At 39.0% G+C, this 21,518-nt stretch overlaps 1 protein-coding gene across 2 annotated transcripts in view; it reads left to right on the top strand.

Annotated features, from left to right (window-relative positions):
* Positions 1 to 20,391, top strand: part of COLEC11 (collectin subfamily member 11) — a 21,737-nt gene extending 1,346 nt beyond the window's left edge. The window contains exons 2-6 of one of the 2 annotated variants that reach the window (XM_005426227.2): positions 4,446 to 4,517; positions 14,583 to 14,654; positions 15,264 to 15,317; positions 16,985 to 17,080; positions 17,255 to 20,391. In XM_005426227.2, the coding sequence (XP_005426284.1) occupies positions 4,446 to 4,517; positions 14,583 to 14,654; positions 15,264 to 15,317; positions 16,985 to 17,080; positions 17,255 to 17,646 (686 nt within the window). In that variant the 3' untranslated portion in view covers positions 17,647 to 20,391. Of the gene's footprint in view, positions 1 to 4,445; positions 4,518 to 14,582; positions 14,655 to 15,263; positions 15,318 to 16,984; positions 17,081 to 17,236 lie in introns of both variants that reach the window. The other variant, XM_031061282.1, reaches the window with a different exon arrangement.
* The last annotated feature ends 1,127 nt before the right edge of the window (positions 20,392 to 21,518 follow it).

Raw genomic sequence — 21,518 nt, 5'->3', positions numbered from 1 at the left:
TATTATATTATATTATATTATATTATATTATATTATATTATATTATATTATATTATATTATATTATATTATATTATATTATATTATATTATATTATATTTGGAGCTTTGGATGTCTGAACTCAGCCAAAAGCTGTTCTTTACTATTTACTTCAATAAGTGGCTTTTGATCTTAATAATATATAGACCTTCTACAGATGTTCTAATGAGAGAGAACAACACTATATCCAGGCCTTCTGAGGTTTAACTAAGGCTTGAGTTATGTTGTTTAATTTGTTTGATACATTTACTGTGTAAAAGTGACTTACAGAGGAGAACACCACCAAGTTAAATATAAGTTGTCCAAATTTGCACGAAAGATCAGTCAAAGGGTCAGATTTCACAGCCCCAAGCTTTGAAAATATTTTTCATATCAAAGAACTTGACAGAATGAGTTTTGTGACTTCTTTGCATTGATTTTCTTATTTTTGTAATCAGTCAAAATTAGCATCTATGATTACCATTGTAATGCAAGGAATATTATTTATTTATTTATTTATTTATTTATTTATTAATTAATTATTATTATTATTAATTATGCGCAGCAGAGGTTTTTAAAATGTGTAAACTGTGCAGGACCTTTTGGCAGATGACAATTCTGAGCCTGGAAACCAGAGAGAGGCCTGAAAGCCACTGTGTGTTAATGATTTCACTCAGTTTCATAAGATATAAGCCTTGCAAAATTGAGAGAGATTGATGTACAAATTCAGTGAAGCACAAAATGACCTGATACAGACCTAGTTAATGTGAAATGCCTAAAAAGCTTTCAGTGGTCCAACTATGCTGTCAGAGGGACTGGCTGCTCAGAGAGGTGGCGATGAGATACTGCTGTCCCCCGCTGGCACAACTCCAATCCATTTTACTGGCCAAGGCTTCCTTTAAACTCAGCACGCGTGTGGCCATGTGCCCAAATTTAGCTGCCATGCAGCAGGATTTGCTCACTGCAGCTTTTAGATCTGCACCATCTCCTCCTCCTTCCCTGGGCTGTCAGCAACATCTCCAGTGGTGGAGAAATAGAGTTCCACACTGCTGCTGGGCATGGCTATGTCAGAACTTGGGAAAAATGCAAGAAATTAGGGAGACCATGGGATATGTGAATGGCAGAGGATAGACACTTAAGAGGTGGTGCAAAAAGTGGAGCCCAAATGGGGTGATGAAGGAGAAAGTCATCAGGGAAAAGTACACAGAAGCAGGGGAGCATAAAGGAGGAATTTTAGAAAAACAGAAGGAAATAATAGGGAAAAACAAAGAAAGAAGAGCTCAAGAATCAGAGTGGAGAGACTGGAAACTAAATAAATGTAAAATGACACAAAATCAATTAAGATCCCACAGAGTAAAAGAGAAAATCAGAAGGGGCATGAGATGAGAACGGAGGTGGAAATAGATGAGGAAGAAATCTACTAAAGACACCAAGAATAGTAAAAGCACAAATGACATTAAAGTCAGCAGTTTAGGTCTTAGGGACAGGTTTTCATGGTTTGTGGTTTGGTGGTTTTTCTGTTTGGTTATATTTTTGGGGTTTGTTTGTTTGTTTGTTTTGGTTTTGAGGTTTTTGTATGTTTGGGGTATTTTTGTTTTGGTTTGATTTATTGGTGGTTTTTTTTCTTTGTTTTTTGTAGTCATTTTGGTGGGGATTTTTAGGGGGACAGGTTTTGGTAGGTTGGTTATTTTTTAACTCAAGACTATACAGGAGCAAGACAAAAAGTGTAAGGAAAAAAACATGGCTCTGAGAATGTAGACAGCAGACTGAACCATGTTTTAGAAAGCCAGCAATATTAATAACAAGAAAAGTGTGCCATGTGTGAAAAAGCAATGGATGATGAAGCCTCACTACACAGCTCACTCATATTCTTCCTGAAGTCCAGTTTCTTTTGATAGGCACATGAAATTGAAGTTATTACTATTGTGGAGAAAAAAAATTACACAGAACAGTTCTTCAAAGCTTAAATTCTCAGCTTGCCATCTTGTTTTGTCTCCCTTCTAGAGTCTAAAGCAGGAGTCGTCTTAATAGTCTCAATGATGTTCAATACATTAAAAAATTAATGCAATGTTAAAAAACCCAGTTTTTTTACACCCAGACTTGATGTATCTACTCACATGGGGAATATGAGTAATGGAAAGAAGTTATCACCAGACAGGAATGCTTAATAGCTGACGTAGTTTGGCAGGGCTAAATTTCTTTTTGGAGTATGGGGCATCTCAGCACTGTGGAGCACTACTGACATCTCACCCTGTCTCAGCTGCATAGACAATGCTGCACTGTGCTGACAAGGAAAGTTTCCTGCAGTGGGGCTGGAGCAAATGTCCAGGGAGGGATGGAGAGCAGACTGAGCAAGAGGTGCAAGTGATAAGGGACTGTGGCTGGTGGAAGAGGCCTCAACAGACCAGTCAGGTAGGGACCATAATGCATAGATCACAGCCTTCTGCTCTGAAGGGACTTGATTGTAGGTCGAGGGACTGGAGACCAGAAAGGAGGCACAGGGGTGTCTTTCTTTATTTCATGAATTAAGAAGTTAAACATTATTGGTTTTTGGTGAAAAACTAAATTGATTGTCTTGACAGAAAACTGTTTTGTTGCCCATGATACCTGCACAGGCTTTGCTTCCTCAATTTCCACAATGCTCAGGGTACAAGCAGCAAGAATAGGGACTTACACAAGGCAAAGCTGTGCTGTACCACTGAGCAGTCCCTCTTGGCCAAGGTCCTGCTCCTTAAAACAGCTGAGAAGAAAAAAATGTCAACTGGTCTGTAGCTGGGCCTGTAATGGAGCAATCTCCTCCTGGAGAAAGTTTTTAAAACACCCACACTAAGGAATGCAGTGTCATCGTATTATAAGAATAAATGCAGGCAAGCGTAATGGCCTGGAGCAAGAGTGATCTATTTTATTGATCCCTAATGCACAGCTTTCACTCTGAAGAACGTGTAAAGCAATAGGCTGTAATAGCCTGCTCTCAGCCTCCAGAGAGCAAGGGAAAGTCATTGTCAGGATTTATCTTTAGGAAGCAAAGAACTCATAACCAGCCCTGAGGGGTGAAAGGCAATCATGGAAAGCCTATTGGTTACTTGATAATAAAAATGTAACGTTCCCAAATGTGCCAAATTATAGCCTGTTTCATACTAACAATATTATTCACTGGGGGTTATGTGAAGTTTGTCCTCATTAAGGTCAGAGAATGGCCTATTTTTGCATGTCTGAAGGGAGGGAAGATGGTCTGGAGCAGCCTGAAGAATGAAAATATAACAGATGGAGGGCTGACTTCAGCTCACAGCCACCTAGGTCTACAATAAAGAGAGAGATTTGGAAAGAGAGCTGGAGGCTCCATATTTGAAATGTGCCATAGTGTGACATGTTTTTAGATGTCATCTCTGTGACTCCTCTCTGAACCACAGCTGCCAGCTATGCCAGAGAACTGGGCTTGTGGGCTGCATGATAACCGCTGACTTTCCTGCTGTGGTGTTCCCATCAGCTTCCTGGAGAGCAGCTATGCTCACTGTCCTCCATAGAAATACAGTGTTGGGATATCATATGTGCTGTGCTAACTCTGGGTCTTACATACCAGCACTTTATATCCTGTGGAAGCCGTAGAACTTTCTTCTCCTTCCTCATATAAATGTTGTTTTGTCAAGGTGGCTGTATAAATCATTCTTTAACCTTCTGTTTGTCAGAGATTTTAATTTTATGTCAATGGCAGACTACAGTGGTAGTGTAGCTGTGGTAGTGGGCAAAACAAGCTAAGCATCCCCAAATTTTTAATGAAAGGCACCAGGGAGGCAAACACTTTTTACAGAAAGTGATGTTTAAATATGCTGAATATAATGATGTACCACAAGCTATGTGCATGTCAATACACTACATAGTGATTCATACTTCAGAGATTAAAAAGCACAGTATATAACTGGGGATATGAAGCAGGGAGTTAATGCTTTCGTGCTTAAAAATGGCCCTCTAATGATGGATGTAGCAGTGCTTTCTTATAGGCCTCAAAAATGGCATTTTTTTCCTTTTAATTTGAGGTCATAGTTAAGCCATTTTCACTTGAGACTTAAGGACATCCTTAGCAGAGGCTTGGAAAGAGTTTGGTGAACACAGAAGTTTTTGTGCTAAGTTGGGGTCTGATTCTGAAGCTTCTGCTTAAATGAATTGGCTTTTTGAAGGTCAGTGATATAAGTAACATCCACAAAACTAGACCTGTTGTATGAGGCTTCAGTAATGTATTGACAGGGTTTTCCTGTGTCTGCATCAACTGAAGAAAAATCTGTTTTCTGTCAGTCAAGTAAAGCTGTTAAATCAGATCACATCTGCTTCTGTTTTTTTCACTGAGGAGAATGGCATTCTTGTCATGGCTGCTAACAGAAAATAGTCCTGGTTTAATATGATTCTTCTTTTTGTTTACTTTTGTATCAACAGGGGAGGCTGGAGAAAAGGGGGAGAAAGGTGCTCCAGGTCGTCCAGGCAGAGTTGGACCTCCAGGAGAAAAAGGTAACTGATAAAGAAAATATTTTGGAAGTCATTCCTGAGAAAATGCTGCTTTTTCTTGTGAGCTGATGAGGATGGGGGTCCTTGCTCCCTTAACTGGGTGACCAGTTAATCCTTGGCCATTTCTGTTTTGTGCTGTTGTGATTTAACCCCAACCAACAGCTCAGCCCCACATGACCACTCAGTCATATCCCCTGGTTTGGATGAGGGAGAGAATCAGAAGGGTAAAAGAGAGAACCCATGGGTTGGGATAAAGATACTTTAATAGGGAAAGCAAAGGCCACATGCACACAAGCAGAGCATAACAAGGAATGAATTCAGTGCTTCACAAGGGCGGGCAAGTGTTCAGCCATCCCCAGGACAGCAGGGCCCCATCACACATAATGTGACTTGGGAAGACAAACACCATCACTCCAAATGTCCCCCTGTTCCTTCTTCTTCCCCCAGCTTTACATACTGAGCACAGTTCCATACATTAGGGAATTTCCCTTGGGTCAGCTGGGCTCAGCTGTCCTGGCTGTGTTCCCTCCCAGCTTTGTGTGCACTCCCAGCTCCTCACTGGTCGGGTGGGGTGACGAGCAGAAAATGCCTTCATCCTGTGCAAGCACTGTTCAGTAATAATGAATGTTTCTGTGTTATCAACATTGCTTTGGTCACACATCCCAAATATAGCACCCTCAGAACTACAATGATAAGAATTAACTTAATTTAATTTAGCCAAAACCAGTACAACTATATGCACTCCTTTGTAGACTAAGTATTTTCTTCTGGTTAAAAAGATATATTTTGGAAATTAAAAAAAAATCTCAATTTTTTAAAAAGGTCTTTGTGAAGAAAGGCATCATCATGTCTCCTTCATAATTTGCCTTCTGCAAATGAAAACCTTGTATTAGATCAGAGGGGAAAACTTCACAAGGCTCAATTTTCTTGTTTCTTTTTTTTGTGAATTTGAACACTCACAACATCTTAATTAAAACCATTGAGGGAAGGCAGTAAGCCATAATAGGCAAAGATGAACATGAGTGTTCCCACATTTTTTGGATATGGGGAAATGGTGATAAATTTGTTTGCATTGTAGTTCAAAAATATTTTGAGCTCTTGAGAAGAATGGTGCTCAACAGTATTCAGTTATGCAGCTGAGGGAAACATAGCACTCTGTCTTGCAGAAAATTCTGGTTTTTCACATTTGGTTTCCTCCTGAAGCAAGGAGGAAATTTGACCTTCATAAGTTTTCTGGGAGGTTTGTGTTCTGAAAGGTTCAAATTAGCAGGAGTCAAATTCTTTGACTTCAATATTGAAATTAAAGATTGACATTCCTGTCATTAGAAGGTTAGAGCTAGCTTTTACTGAACTGAGTTTACAATCTTTCTTTCAAAGCAACTGTAAAGATAATTTATGCTTCCTTGTGATGATGCATGATCCATTATGTTGTTCTTTTAGGCAGTTACAGAAGTCTGATACTGATTAGCTAGGGACCAAAATTCATAGCTAGTGCTCTTCCTCCTACAATACATTTTATAACTTCCATGAGGGGTGTGTGTGTTCAGTCAATGTATTTCCCTTATGTAGATTTACTTTCAAAGATGACTCTTAGAAAAAAAATATTGGAAACTAAAATTTTGGCTCTTGTAAGGTAATGCAGCCTGAAGTGTAGATGACAGAATATTTTAGGTTAAATGGTCGTCAAGAGCTCATCTAGTCCAATCTCCTGCTTTAAACAGGGCAGACTTCAATATCAGAGCAGATTTCTCAGGGCCTTGTCCAGTAGACTTTTGAAAATCTCCAAGGATGGAGATTCCACATAAATTTTAATCAGTCTGTTTCACTGGTGTCATTGTGAAGACCTGTTGTAGCTTGTAATCAAGGGCATCTTTCCCTTTCTCTGTGTGTCTCTGAGAAGAAAAGGCTGCATCTTCTCTAGAAACTGCTTGTAAGTAGTGGAAGACTGTAATTAATTCCCCCCTCGCCTTTCTATACTCTGAGCTAAATAAAACCATCTTCCTCAGCTGGACTTCAGTTTGCTTCTCATGTATGAGGGCCGAAAAGTCTCTGGGTCCTCTAAGGCAAAGGAGTTTTTTACCCAGCCATGGGCCAGACTTCATCAAAGTATTGCAGATGAGGAGCTTAGGATCTGGCTGAACCCATGATATTCCTGCCAATGCATTTCTGCATCTTGTCCAGCTCCTCCTGACTGGCAGGGCCACCCTCCAATGCACCAACCATTCCTACCAACATGGAGCATCTTCTACTTCATCCTCCCTTTCAGCAGTGAAGGACTCCCTAGCAGCTGCTGGTTAGACTCTGGGGCCTTGCAGCAGCACCAGCTAGCCCTCTCAGCACCCCTGAATTCCTTCGGCTCGTGTACATCCAGGTGAAGCAGTCCCTCACTCAATTCTCAGCTGCCATGAGTAGCTTGTCCTCCCCAGATCTTTGCTACCAGACATGCAGAACTGGGAGGCCAGAGAGCAGCCCTTGCCAGCAGAGACAAAGCAAAGAAAGCACCAAGTGCTTCAGCCTTCTCTGTGTCCTTTGGCATGAGATTGTCTTGACAACTCCTTCAGAACCCCTCTCACCACACTGAGACTCACCACATGAGTGCTCCTGCATGTTTCTATATCTTGGCATATTGTCATGTCACTTCAAAATGCTTTGTCCATCTGAGATGTGAAAGTACTCTTTTTCAGTCAGGGCAATCCATGATGTGGCATTTCATTTATTTATTTTCCACTGTAAAATTGCTTTTATTTGAAAAATAGTTCTCGTGAGGTATGCTTGATTAATGCTAACAGCAGTGGTAATTTTCTAGTTTTTCTTACCTACAAAAGTCCAGAATTCTGATGAGACTGAAAGAAGAAACACTGAAGTGGAAACGCACTATGAGAAAACATAAGCGAAACAGAAAAGAGATTAAAGAAAATGGAATACTAATGCATGCTGTATCGGTATTTTTCCAGGTAGTGCTTTCAACTAAACACAGGCAAAATTTCTTGCTACTTCTGTAGCAACATATTTTTCTGCTTTCCTTTTTTCATAGAGAAATTTCTACAAACAAGCTCTTGTTTAAAGTGAGTTCTAATTAACTAGTCATTTCATTAATGCTGTACATTTTGTAGATATTTGTCTTGATCAACTCCTTCCCACAAATACTTCGTCAAAGAAAATAACACAGATACCTTAAAAACAATTTGGATTATATGGCACCACTTTCATCATGATACTACATCCAGTACACTTTGAATGTCACAGCGTTAACTGGATAAGCAAACAGACTTCACAGATGTAATTTCTGGTCCTTGGAAAGGACACAGAAGAATATTCAACTTTGACCTGGAGAAACCTTTCAGTCTCCTGACCTTTCAGTCTCTGGTTAACCTCCACAGATTGTGTGTAATGTGCAGACCTGTAGCTGAGTTCATGCATAAATACTTTTCTAGACTCTCAAGCTGCACGAGACTGAGTACATTGTCTTCCAACAGACCAAGGATTTTCCTATTTCTAATCCAGAAGATGGAACATTCAGACAAAAATAAAATATAACAATATGTTTGGCAAAAATAATTGTTCCTTCATTTTGCATTTGCCCCTAAAACCACCCACAGACAGCAGTCCTGCTTCTATGCAGTAGTCTGTTGAATTTCAGTCAGTGTGTAAGCATGTGTTCAACCACTTCTATTTATCTTGAAGCCTGATAATTTTGTCTTGGTCTAATATTTGACTCCTTCTGTTGATGCAAGCTGGTAAATTCTATTTTTTTGGTCTCCTCTTTGAGTAAGTGATGGTTTACATGAGGGAGAAACTGTAATCCTTCTGCCACATTTGTAGAGGTTTCTACTTTTGGTCTTTACATCATCAAAATCACACTAATCTTTTTTCTTTTATTTTTTTCTTTCCCCTTTCTTTGTTTCATTTTTCTAGCAAGTTCATCGAAGAAAATGTACTTAGTTTCTTTGAACTTCATAGATGTATAATAACCATAAAATAGCTTACAAAAGAAACTATCTTCTTATGGAATATTTGACCTGAACAGCTCAAGATCAGAAAGTGCTGCAGATGTTTTTATCGTATCTCTCCTCATGATATTTTCAGATTTTGGTAACTCAGAAAAATTAAAAATTAAAACTTTCTGGTGCTTACCTGAAATTAATTTTGTTCTGACTGTACTGATGCTTCAGGGTGACATCAGAGATACTGATGTCTTTGGGTGCTGATTAAGGTTAAATTCCACTTACTTTCCTCATTGCTTTTAATTAATTGTATAGGTCAATTATGATGCATGGCATGTCAGCAGAATATAAAACTGTGTTGGCCTTATGTAAAGCATGGGGCACTGGGTCGAGTACAATGGCTGTTTCAGATGAAAGCAGTGCAAGTTTTGGGCTGTGAAGTTCACAGAATTAACTTTCCCATTTGCGCTGATGGCTGTACTGTGCTCTTCCATGCTGGGATTAAACTCAGTTATTTAACTGAGTCCTGGTGTGGTCTGTGAGGCCATAACTTCCATCTTTTCAAATTCCACACAGACAGTTCTGTACCAGTACCATTCTGTGAATATTCCCACAGTGCCTTACAGCAATCAAAATAAGGAGGGCAAAGTGGATTTACACTTGGAATGTAACATTGAAGGAACAGAACATTAAAATTATGTTCTTCAAGATATTTCAATTTTCTTAGAGCCATAACCATTTTAAATGTATATTATTTTAGTATTTTAATTTCAGCCTTTATACATTGTACTGAATTTATATTCAACTATAATGGTATGTGATACAGTGTCACATACTGTTCTTGGGCTTGCAACTCAATTGTCTCTACCTTTGCAGTGTTAACACAGTGATTTTGACTTTTGCCAGCTAACACTTTCCCAGGTATATTTTGGGAGCTAACACAATGAGCAGTTTGCAAGATTATCTTGGCTTGAAGAGTAAGACAATTTAGTATCGTGAAGTGTCCCATTCTTGACTACCTGGTTCCCACTGCCAGGGAATAATCCCAGGCATTTAGTTTACTAATACAGCCACAACCTCTTAAGTAGAAGAGAAGACTCATTAATTTAACTGGATTGGAGCCAGAGTGCTCAGTCATTTGTATAATCAAATTCTAAAAAGAGGTAATAATATCTTAATTTATATTTTATTATTACTGATTGCTTATTAATATGTAATCAATCAATCCTTTGCATTTCTGAGTCAATTTCTACATGAATTTATTGCTCACTAAGGAGTGCTGCAGGCAGTATTCCATATAAAAGTCCTGACATTGACAGCTGTGAATTCGCAAAGTGGGTATCTGGTTCAAAACTGTCTTTCAGTTCCACCTGAACTCAATAGGATTTTGAGAAAATACTGCTAAACTGAGTGGGCAAAAAGGTGGCAGATGGGCTTCAATGTAAATAAATATATTGCCTGGGGAAATTAGGGATGCATGATTTAATCCATACTTAAATGATGCCAAACCCCCTAACTGTCACTTAAAACTCAAGGACTGCTCTGAAGTCATTAGCAAGAGTCCCAAGGCCAACAGAACACTGCCCATCATCACAGAAGGATGACAAAAGGACAAAGGACAAAACAGGAAGCTTCTTTTGCAGCTGATTTTGTTCTGTACAAAAGCCTGACATGTACTGTCTCAAGAATGTTCTTTTGGCCTCTGTCTCAAAAAGGACTTGAGAGGTAAAAGATGGGCACCAAAAATGTGAAAAAGAGGAGCTGCCTCAGAAGGAGAAACTGGACAGACTGAGACTCTTCCATCTGTAGAGAGTAGTCTGAGGAGGTTATAATCAAGATTACAGAATCACCAGATCCCATTGTACCCGAACTAGGAGGCACTCTCTGAAGCTGCTGGGGACAGGGCCAGCAATTTCACCTGCAGATAGTGGCTGTGGTTGTGGGATCTTCCTGGACTGCACCTTCTGCTGCCATCACAGGAAACAAAGTCTTGGGCTAGAGGAACCACTGGTTTGAAGAAGCTTGGTGATATATTGTTAACATAATTCTAGTGAGATAATGTTTCATGAGGGCGCTTATTTGTCCTTGCTTGCTGCCAAATAGAAACTCCTCCATTCAGGAATGTACTGTACTATTTTCACTTTGGCTTTGAATGTACTTTCAAATCCTTTAAACGTTTCTGCTGCCTCTCTAGATTGGATGATTTCTCACTAGCTTTAGTTTCCTTTGCAGATTTTCTAGCTATTCTGATTATGATACCTGTCTAACATGAGTGGGATGGATCCCTGCTCAGAGGTGTTTATTTTTCCATTGCCTACTGTGGGAGTTTAGATAAATATCTTAGACTAAAACCCCTAACTTTAGGGTGGCTCATGCTGGGTGAAATTGATTTGCCCCAGCTATATAAAATGCCTCCTGTGCTTATGCACTGTTCATTCATGTAAGGATATCTGTTTAACATTGTTGGTGACACAGATGGTGGGATCAAGTGCACCCTCAGCAGGTTTGCCAACACCACCAAGCTGTGTGGCACAGTCAACACGCTGGAGGGAAGGAATGCCACCCAGAGGGACCTGGACAGGCTTGAGGTGGGCCCATGAAGTTCAACAAGACCTAGTGCAAGTTCCTGCATCTGGGTTGCGGCAATCCCAAGCACAAATACAGACTGAGCAGAGAATAGATTGAGAAGAGCCTGGAGGAGAAGAATTTGGGGGTGTTGGTTTAAGAGAAGCTCAACATGAGCTGGCCATGTGCCCTTGCAGCCCAGAAATCCAACAACATCCTGGGCTGCATCAACAGCAGCATGGACAGCAGGCTGAGGGAAGTAATTCTCCCACTCTACCCTGCTTTCATGAGAGCCCTGGCTCTGGGGCCCCCAACATAAGATGGACATGGACCTGTTGGAGCAAGTCCAGAGGACAGCCACAAAGATGATCAGAGGTGGATGGGACACCTCTGCCTTGAAGACAGGCTGAGAGAGTTTGGCTTCTTCAACATGCAGAAGAGAAGGCTCTAGGGAGACCTTAGAGCCTCTTCCAGTAAAGGGGACCTACAAGAAAGCTGGAAAGGGCATGTAATAATAGGACAAAGAAGAATGGCTTTAAATTGAAAGTGGGCAAGTTTAGATTAGATATAAGGAAGAAATTATTTACTGTGAGGATGGTGAGACCTTGGAACAAGTTTCCCAGAGAAGCTATGGATTCTCCATCCCTCAAAGAGTGTTCAAGGGCATGTTGGATGGCGCCCTGAGTAACCTGATCTTGTGGAAGGTGTCCCTGCCCATGGAAGGGGGTTGGGACTAGATGATCCTTAATGTTGCTTCCAACTCAGGCCATTTCATGATTCTATGATAGGATGTAACTTCTTGTAGCCACTTACCAAGAGTGAGTACATGGACAATTGGTGGTTCCCTCACCAATCACTGACCTTCATTAGTGTGGATAATTTATATTTTTCAGTGTAAAGCAGTTCTGTAGCCTGTTGACATATTTGGAATTTTCTGATTTCCAGTTGCCAATAGTTTTTTTTAAAAATGAAGTGTCCTGAATGCAGATTACTACTATAGCATCATTATATCCTTTAAAAATATCATTCTTATTCAAGTCAGGCAATCTATTTGCATTGGGAATGCTGACTGCTGCACGATTATTGAGGTGCACTGGGGGAAAGACTTTTTAATCTTCATCTATATATTATGTTCTCTTCCTAAGTATCCTCTGCAGACTGCTGTTAAAGATGGCACTAGATTCAAGAGACCTTTGGTGTGGTTTGGTACACTTCTACTTTCCTTGTTAGGTAGGTGTCTGTGATGTTCTCTATGTCAAATCATGAATTTGATTTGATTTGTCTTAAAATCCTTAAGTTTGGGAAGAAAACTACTGCTCTCTTCTTTTTAACAGGATTAGATTAAATTTGTCTGTGATATGGTGAATTTGCATTTCTGCTAGATTTTTCTTTTTGATGCCTTTTTCTTTTTCTAGATAGTTTTATACCTTCTTGTCTGTTCCAAATAATCCTGATGAGATTGCCCATACTCTGTGATCCCCATTTATAGTATGGCACAGAGTACAACCCCTCATTTTTTCACTTGTTTTGCAGCCCACCATTCATCTCTGGAATTTTATTTCTTCACTTATTTGTGGGCCTGAAAAAGCCACCAAGAAGATAATTTAGAATTTCCTCCTCTTCAGTTCCTTCCCAAATCCTTTAAACCTTCTATAATTGGTTCCAATCTATGCCACCTTCATCTGGGAGATGACAGATGACTTTCTTCAGTTCTCTATTCACTCTTTGTGTTTGATTTCCTATTTTTGGTCTATGGAGACTTAATTTCTTTTATTGTCCCCATTTCTTTCCAGCTATCACTTCCTGATTTCATTAAGACTCAGACTGCATTTTTGACAACCATAGGGCCACTAAAAAGGGCTTTACAAAAGGTATTAAAACTTCTGAAACCCTCAAGGCAGATGGGTCTCTCTTGAAACTTTGTGATTTATTCTGCAGAAGAAGCAGAATAAGCAAGCCCCTGGAGTGGAAGCAGGGGTTAGTCACTGTAAGAGAAACCCAAATGTGAACAATTCTTTTAATGAGGAAAGGAGATTTAATGTATGTCTTCATTGCTTGAGATAACACACTTTCCTTTTGCTTCTGAGCAGAGCACATGGGTTTTACTGGCTGTGACTGAGAAGCAGTTAATTTTCTAGGCAATTTCTACAAGAAAGAAAGTGAAATAATTTTATATATTTTATTTTATTTACACATTAGATCAATGAGTTTATTTAATTTCAGGTGTAGCAGCCTGAAAAGAGAAAGAATTCAAACATCTGATAATCTTTTATGTGGTAATCCCAATTCAATAATCTGCAAAGCAAGAGACATCATTTTCAGAGCAACTTGATAAACTGATTACAAGCTGGTACTTCCAGTAGGAGTAGATAAGAGAAAGATATTTTTGTTTTCTGGTGAAAGCCTGTGTCCAGTAGTGTCTGAATTTGATACTTGTTAGAAACAAAGGAAAATGATTGATTGCAGGACTTGCCAATAATTAATCAGACCAGCAAACCACACATATTTAGCTTCTCTCAATTCAGAGGAAATGGTTTCTTTCTGGCCCATGCCATCAAGTGACAAGGGTTGCTTGAGACTTCATGGAGTAATAGATACAACATCTCTTAGCCCAGCAGTGATCAGTTTATATTCTGAAACTTGTTATTGATTTCACCTTTAAGTTAATGGTAATGACAAAATGGGTAATAAAATTATCCAGCTTTCAAAAATACACGTCTGTCCAGAGGCAGTAGCAACAGGGGGGAGCAGATCTTCAGTTGTCATGGATCCACAGCTGAGGCTGAGCTGTGACAGTTTGCACAAGTCCAGTTGCTGGATCCCTCTGGTGGGTTTTCCTCCTAGCTTGTCTCATTGTTTCCCTGCACCTGTGTAGTAGACCAGAGCACAGCAGATGTTGCTTTCAGCAAAGAAACAATCTTTTCAACAGTCACTGAAAACAACTTCATAAATATTTCCTAAAGCAGTTTTGGGCTTAGATTTCTGCAGGATGGGAGCCTCAGCAGGCATTCATCCCTGCAGTCCCTCCATACCCGCTCTCCTCTAACAGTGTGGTACAGAGGGAAACCTACCTCATATGACAGTATTTATGTTGTATAAATAAGTCATTAAGCCCAAAGCCAGCCCTCAGTTACAGTGGAATCACTGTCTGAGATGAAAAGTCAGTTGTGCTTGGATCCTTTACGTCTTCTCAACTCCATGATAGTTTTAATCTGCTGATCCATGCTTGAATGCAACAATCCTCTGTATTTTCAACATAATTCTGTCATGATCTGCTGAAAGGAGTTTGGAAAAGCTTTTCCAGTGGTTTTCAAAAAAGAACTGTTGACAATTACACCTTCATGCCTTGTTAATGTCAATTGTTTAGCAAAGATAAAATCACTGTCTAGGTTGCTGTATGTAAGTTCTCCACAAGGATTGAGCTAGACCTCTATAGTTCAATGAATATTTGGGGTATAGAATTTGTTAATTTTAAAAACTGATATTGCAAACATAGTAGAATCTGAATGAATCAGACTACATTGCTACCTTGTGCCTTTCATCTTTCTGTTATGTATAGGAGAAATGGGGGACAAAGGACAGAAAGGCAGCATAGGACGTCATGGAAAAATTGGTCCTATTGGTTCAAAAGGTAGGTTTAATTCAATTATTTATCCATTTTTGTTTCAGGAGAAAAATGTGTGATCATTATGTTTCAGAAAAGTTTAGGGGCTTGAAAAATGGCTAACAAGTCTCACAGTTTACTGTAGTAGGAATTTTCTCACACTGTAGTCAGCCAGGTCACTGAGATCTCTCAACCAGTTACCTTTGCTGTGGCAGCAGTATATTTAGTCTTAAAGGACTGTGAGTATTCTGATTTGAGGATAAATAAAGAACTTTGCACTGTCACACAAGTGTGGACAGTTAAAGAAGATGGGAAGATGTGCTGTACTTTGGCAGACTTTATGATTCAAAACTTAGGTATATCCAGCCTTTTCCCTCTACAGCATCTAAATTTACTAGTTCTGTGAAATTTATGAATGTCAAGAAGTGAATATTGGTGCATATTATTTGGGTTCAAGTTTCATAGGTTTGGCTGGCCTTTATTGTGGAATGACTAGGATAGAAAAATCTTTATTTTTGCTTGGGCATATTTCTACTCTACATGTTTGAATTTTACTAGAAAAATAATAGATAAGTGTTAAATGAACTATTGACAGAAAAGGCAGCATTAACATTATGTTATTTTTCATGTCTCCAGGTGAAAAAGGAGATAATGGTGACATAGGACCACCAGGTCCTAATGGTGACCCAGGTAATCCATAACACACCTTGTTTATGTGAAAGACTTTTCATCACTAAAAATACATCTGTTTACATACTGGGGGAAATAATACATTATTTTTTTCATCAGTACTGTAATATTTAACTGTGAAATTTTCAAATTACTTAAAATCATTGAAGTTGCAGCAGTTGCTGGACTTGTAGTGTATATGCTAAAACATATCTCATACTTTCTCTGAGGAGCAATCTCTCCAGAAGCCTAATGGGAAATGAAGCCAGACTGTCTGTATCATTCATCACCAGGGGAAAGGGATGTTTCTGCATATCTCTCTTTGTCTTCCAGTCAACACAAAGGAGCAGGTTGGATGTTCCTGCCCATCCATGGATTATAGTTATAGGAGCAGGAGATTGTCAAGAACACAGATCACAGAATGGGTCAGGTTGGAATGGACCACATTGGGTCAGCTGGTCCAACCCCTGCTCAAGCAGGGTAATCCCAGAGGACATGGCTCAGGATTGTGTCCAGACAGTTCTCGAATATCCCCAGGGATGGAAACTCCACAACTCCTCTGGGCAATCTGTTCTAGTGCTCAGTTACCCACATAGTAAAGAAGTTCTTCCTCATGTCCAGGAGGAACTTCCTGTGCATCAATTTCTGCCCATTGCCTCCTGTCCTATTGCTTGGCACCACCAAGCAGAACTTGGCTTGGTCTTCTCTTCACCCTCTCTTCAGATTCTTACATGGAGGTGCATGGATCTTTCAGAGGTGTAAAATGTTCTAGAGAAACAGCCTAGCATAAGTGCAAGCCTTGCAAGAGTGGCAGGTTTGGATTGGACTGAATTCATCCCTTCCTGGCAGAGTGCATTGGAGGCGCACAGATTAGATTTCTCATGAGAACATTAATTTGTAATTCTTGAGCCAGCATGCTGTGCACCTGGCCAGCATGCACAGTTTTGCAGGGCAAGTACCCTGTGCTTAGGCTGACTTACACAACTGAGCAGAGTAATTGGGTAGTCCAATGCAGATTTTAATAATTACATACAGAATTGCAAACTGTAATAAATGCAAATGGTAATTGATCCTTATTTTGAGATTTGTGGCCAGAGATGTACCAATTATTCTTTTAGTATTCACATTTGGATTATCTTTGTCAAACCTATACCCTAATTTGGGTTAACAGATGATTTTCTAGTGTCTAATTTTATTGTCAGAAGTATTGTAAATTCTGTACTTTCAAAAACACAGAACTGCATTTTGCGGGTAATTATGTGCAATATGTGGTTGGAATTTTGAATCTGCTGGGATATATTCCTTGGGAAGAACTTGCAAACAATGTTTTTTCTGTGAAAGAAATCATTGAGAAAACTAAAGAAAATAATTTTACTGAAAATGGGAATTTTTGAAAAATGTTTTTAGTAAAAAAATATTGTGGGTGTTTTGCAGAGAATATCTATCTGTGTTTAGGTTAGTACTAATTATTCAGGATGGAAGATTCCTAGGAGGTGAACTGACCTGTTTTGCACAGGTCTAGACACCCCAGAGAATCATATAATGGTGCAGAGTAGTGAAGGTTCTAATTTTCTGTCTGTTACTTGCAAGACAGCTTTCTCCAGAGCTGCCACGCTGGGCCTTTTCATAAAGATAATTGTTGAAATTAGGTAGCTTTTTGATTTGGGTGTATCTATATCATTTCACAGGCATCCCTTGTGAGTGCAGTCAGCTACGGAAGGCTATTGGTGAAATGGATATTCAAGTAGCCCAGCTGACGACAGAACTAAAATTCATAAAAAATGGTAGGTTAATTTTACATAACTCCTTTCCTTTCTTTTTGCCCCATTTTATCGGTGTAATCACTCGTAAAGAGTGCCACCGTTCCACCTCTGATTTGTGAAGCTGTTTTGGGGTGTGCAGTGACTTGGTTTATAGAAATGCGAGTGCTCACTTTTCAGCACTGCCCTCCCCCGCAGCTGTCGCCGGCGTGCGCGAGACCGACAATAAGATCTACCTGCTGGTCAAGGAGGAGAAGAGGTACAAGGAGGCCCAGCTGTACTGCCATGGACGAGGAGGGACGCTGAGCATGCCCAAGGACGAGACTGCCAACAACCTGATTGCCTCGTACATCAACCAAGCTGGGCTCACCAGGGTCTTCATTGGGATTAACGACCTGGAGAAAGAGGGGAATTTCGTCTACTCCGACCGGTCGCCCATGCAGACCTTCAACAAATGGCGCAGCGGGGAGCCCAACAACGCCTACGACGAGGAGGACTGTGTGGAGATGGTGGCCTCTGGGGGCTGGAATGATGTTGCCTGTCACATTACCATGTATTTCGTGTGCGAATTTGACAAAGAAAATGTCTAAGCTGCTCTGCTCTTTCTCTGTTTTAAGAAAAATGTTTAAGACAATGGTAAAAGTTACTCCATGTTTATAGAGTACAAGTGAAATTTTGCAAGTATGCGGCGTCAGGGTTGTACAGCTGTAAATACAGTTTAGGTATTTCAAATATCAGAATTTACCCTTCAGAAGGGAAGAGCAGTAATAAGGCATAGCTTGGTTGGCTTTTTTATTTGTAGGAAAATATATGTGTTTAGATAAAAATGTGCTTTGGGACTAAATTTTGCCCTTACAACAGTTAACAACTGTGATTGCATGACTGTAAGGGAAGGCAGAATTTGGCCTCTAGTTGTTAGAATGGTAAGAATTAGATTCCTGATATTCTTTTATCTTAGTAAAATTTGTAGTTATAAAAGCTAATAACTTGTAGTGCTACAGGGATATTTTGGCAACAAGACATATTTTGACTACTCCAGTTAATAAGTACAAGTATTAGTCAGTTTTCTGAATGTTACAATATTTGTTGTTTGTTTTTTTTTTAAACTAGCCAAAGCAAACCAAAAGTCAAGATTCCTACCAATTTTGTAATGTTTCTTCATTAATGTATGACCAAAAAGTATTTAAGTAAACTGAATTTTGTGCTGTGGGAGGAAAAAGTCTAGTGAAAGGTGTCCTGGCCCATGGCAGGGGGTTGGAACTAAATAACCTTTAAGGTCTCTTCCAACCCAAACTATTCTATGATTCCATGATTCTATGTAATGAAAATTCTTATAATTTAGTACTAAGAGGGTTTCCATCCAGATGGTGTTTTGGGGTTGGCTAAATGTAAAAGTGACAATTTGATTTTCTTCGTTCCTCAGTAGAACATGATTCAGTGCATGAAGTATTTCAGGCCCTAAATAATTTCCTAAAGTAAATGTTTCACATTTCTTTAAGATAATCTTGGTGCATCTTGTTACAAAACAAGCAAAATTACCAGCTCTCCACAATTTAAGGCAGACTTCATATATATGCAATAAGCTCGTGAAAACACATTAGGGATCAGTTCCTTTTAGTAAGAAAACAGCTTACATGTTTACACAGATTGTTAAAACAATCCCCTGAAAAGCAGAAAAGTTTCCAAAATTTTCCTGTGTATATAGCAGTAATAAATAACTTTGCACAAATAATTTATGTACCAAATTTACAATTGCATGCGATGGAAAAAGGGATGTATATTTTAAAAAAACCCATCATAATTTCAGAAAATAAATGATGAATTACTTTAAATCTTCCCAGGAGCCAGTTGCATGCCACCTCATCTCACTGTTAGGCATAGGAAAAACAAAAAAAATCTTTAACAGTGGTTCTTTAGGAATACCTTGCACAGTGTTTTAAGATAATTTTTAAGGATAAATGATCCTTGCATAATATTCTGATCAAAATGCATATCTGATCATTATGGCAGATTGGTGTATAGGGTATCCATAGTGGATATGGCATGTGGTCCCAGAGATTTCATTACAGCAAGGAAACCAACTCAAAAACTCTGCTGTGCTGCAGCATGTAAACAATCAATGGCCATACAATGCTGTTCATATCCACAGACACTGACATTATTTGATTTATATACCTAAGAGAACAAACTGTTTTGTTTGCTATATTTACTCTGTAAATCTTACTCCTTTATATATATATATATATATATGTTTGCTATTAATTTTGAAGATCACTAGCAGTACTATATTATCCTATAGTATTTGATTATCAGCCCAGCTCCAGGGAAATCACTCAAAATGAATGGGTCCTTTGATTGCTTTATTTTCTTTTAATAAAGATAGGTATGATACCTGTGTGTTAGTCATTCTTCCAACTGCATATTGAAATCTGTTAAATAATGTGAATCTCTTTCTACACTAATATTCAAAGACTCTATAGAATTTGCAGGGAGCTAACAATTCCAGTAGAGCAATTTGTTTAGAGTAGTGCTTTGAATATCATGATTGTTTCCTGCCTGCTATAGAAATCCTCAGAAACCATTTAAATCTCCAACATACTTTTGTCAAATCATTGTTGCTATATTAAAACAGTCCAAACCTGAGATACAGATATTTGAAGCTCCCTCATTATGTGTGCTGTTTTTCACCTAGATTTTGAAAGTTTCTGTTGTATTGTTCAGTTTCCTCAGAAAGATGAAAAGAGGCCTTTTATGGAGATAAGAAGCTTTTTGAGATGCCAAATGCTCCTACTTTAGCTGAAGTCACATCAGGTTTTAAAGATTTCCTAGATATGTGTAGCATTTAAACAGTCTCAATTTCTACTAAAATTTAGGACAAAAAGTAAAAGCAATGAAAAAACATTTGTTTTTCCTAGTTTTCATGCTCTTCAGGATATTTTTTGGTAGTGCTTGATATGTGAGGTAGAAACTACATTAGTTTCATTGTCAGATACCTGTATGCTGGCTGCAGCAGCTTTTATTTCACCATTTGGGAAAGGGAGCAAGGCTAGTGTGTAAGGTCTGTAGCTGTCCTGCAAGGGGCAACAAGAGCACATCTGTTTTGAGGAACTGGGTGGGAAATGATGGAGGAATTGGAAATGAATGAGCCCTTCATAATTTCTTTCACCCTCGTTGCTGATGCCTGTAGGTAGACCCTTGCTGGAGCAGAAATCAATGTTGCATGTAGTGCTCAGCCTGCATGAAGCCTGCTGACATGCTTGGTAAGGTTTCCTTTATTCTCCCTGGAATTTGGTACTATTGTTTTTTTTTAAAAATAAAATGATAAGTTAATTTTACTTGGGGTGTTTTCCATGTGCATTAAAACCTGCAATTGTAATATAATTACTCATTTTGTGTAGCTCTGCAGAAGCCTTTGGAACATGTCTGTCTGGCAAGCACAAGGGTTTCTCAGACTATTCTTATATGCTCTATATTTGATAGATAACATTTCCTCATAAATATATCCCCATAGCCCTTTCTTATTTTATTCTTGAATAAAGGGCATTCTATGGCATTTTAAAAAGCCAATAATAGCAGTATTTTTTTTTTTAATATAGTCACCCATTCAGGTTTTTGAATTGCTTCTTCACATAAAATGTGGATTTCATTCAACTGTACTCTTTACTGTATACCTTTAGCTGCCAGGGCTGTGTGTTGCAGTATTGATGGCAGGGCAGACGTGCACCGCCCTTCTGGGAGGGGGCTTGGTGAAGATAAAGCATTTAACTGGCTGAGTCCAAGGGGACATCTTGGGAGAGCAGTGGATCATGTCTGATCCTGATCACCGTCCAAATCTGCCACTCTACAACCTCACTGCTTGGTGGAAAGTGTTGCTCCCACTTGCCTTGTTATTCTGCTCAGCTCCTGGCTCACCATCCCTCGTGAACCAGCTGCTCCTCGCTGTGCTCTGACGGCTGACATGATTATCCCTGCAAATATGGGTTTGTTACAGGTTTGTTAGCAGCAGAACTTCTCCCCGACTGTGAGTTTTAAACATTCTTATATCACAGAGAAGAACTGTAAAAAAATTAATATTCATATGTGGGATATAGAGCATCCTTATTCATGTAAGTAAAATTGAGTGCTTCGTTTTTCATAAGCTCAAGAAATGCCAGTTCAAATATACTTTGCAAAATAGCAGTTCATTGGACCTTTTTTTGTTACAGTTCTTGATGAAAAGCGAAAGAAAATGATATTAAAATAATTTTAATTGTAAAATATGATGAAGGTTCGCAATGGAGGAAGACTTTTGAAGTAGACATTTTTCAAGATGCTTACTTTTAGAATTTTTCCGAATTTAATTTCCAAGTTCTAAAGCTTTATTTTGACCCATAAAGGGATTTGATTTTTATAATATAGTTAATATATTTTACACCATGTCAGTAACAGTGATCTCTATAATGTTTGATATATTTTACTTTAT

The sequence above is a fragment of the Geospiza fortis genome, unplaced genomic scaffold, assembly GCF_000277835.1.
Source record: "Geospiza fortis unplaced genomic scaffold, GeoFor_1.0 scaffold139, whole genome shotgun sequence".
In the NCBI taxonomy this organism is placed as follows: domain Eukaryota; kingdom Metazoa; phylum Chordata; class Aves; order Passeriformes; family Thraupidae; genus Geospiza; species Geospiza fortis.
Note: the sequence above shows the minus strand (reverse complement) of the source record. Positions and strands in the feature narration are given on the sequence as shown.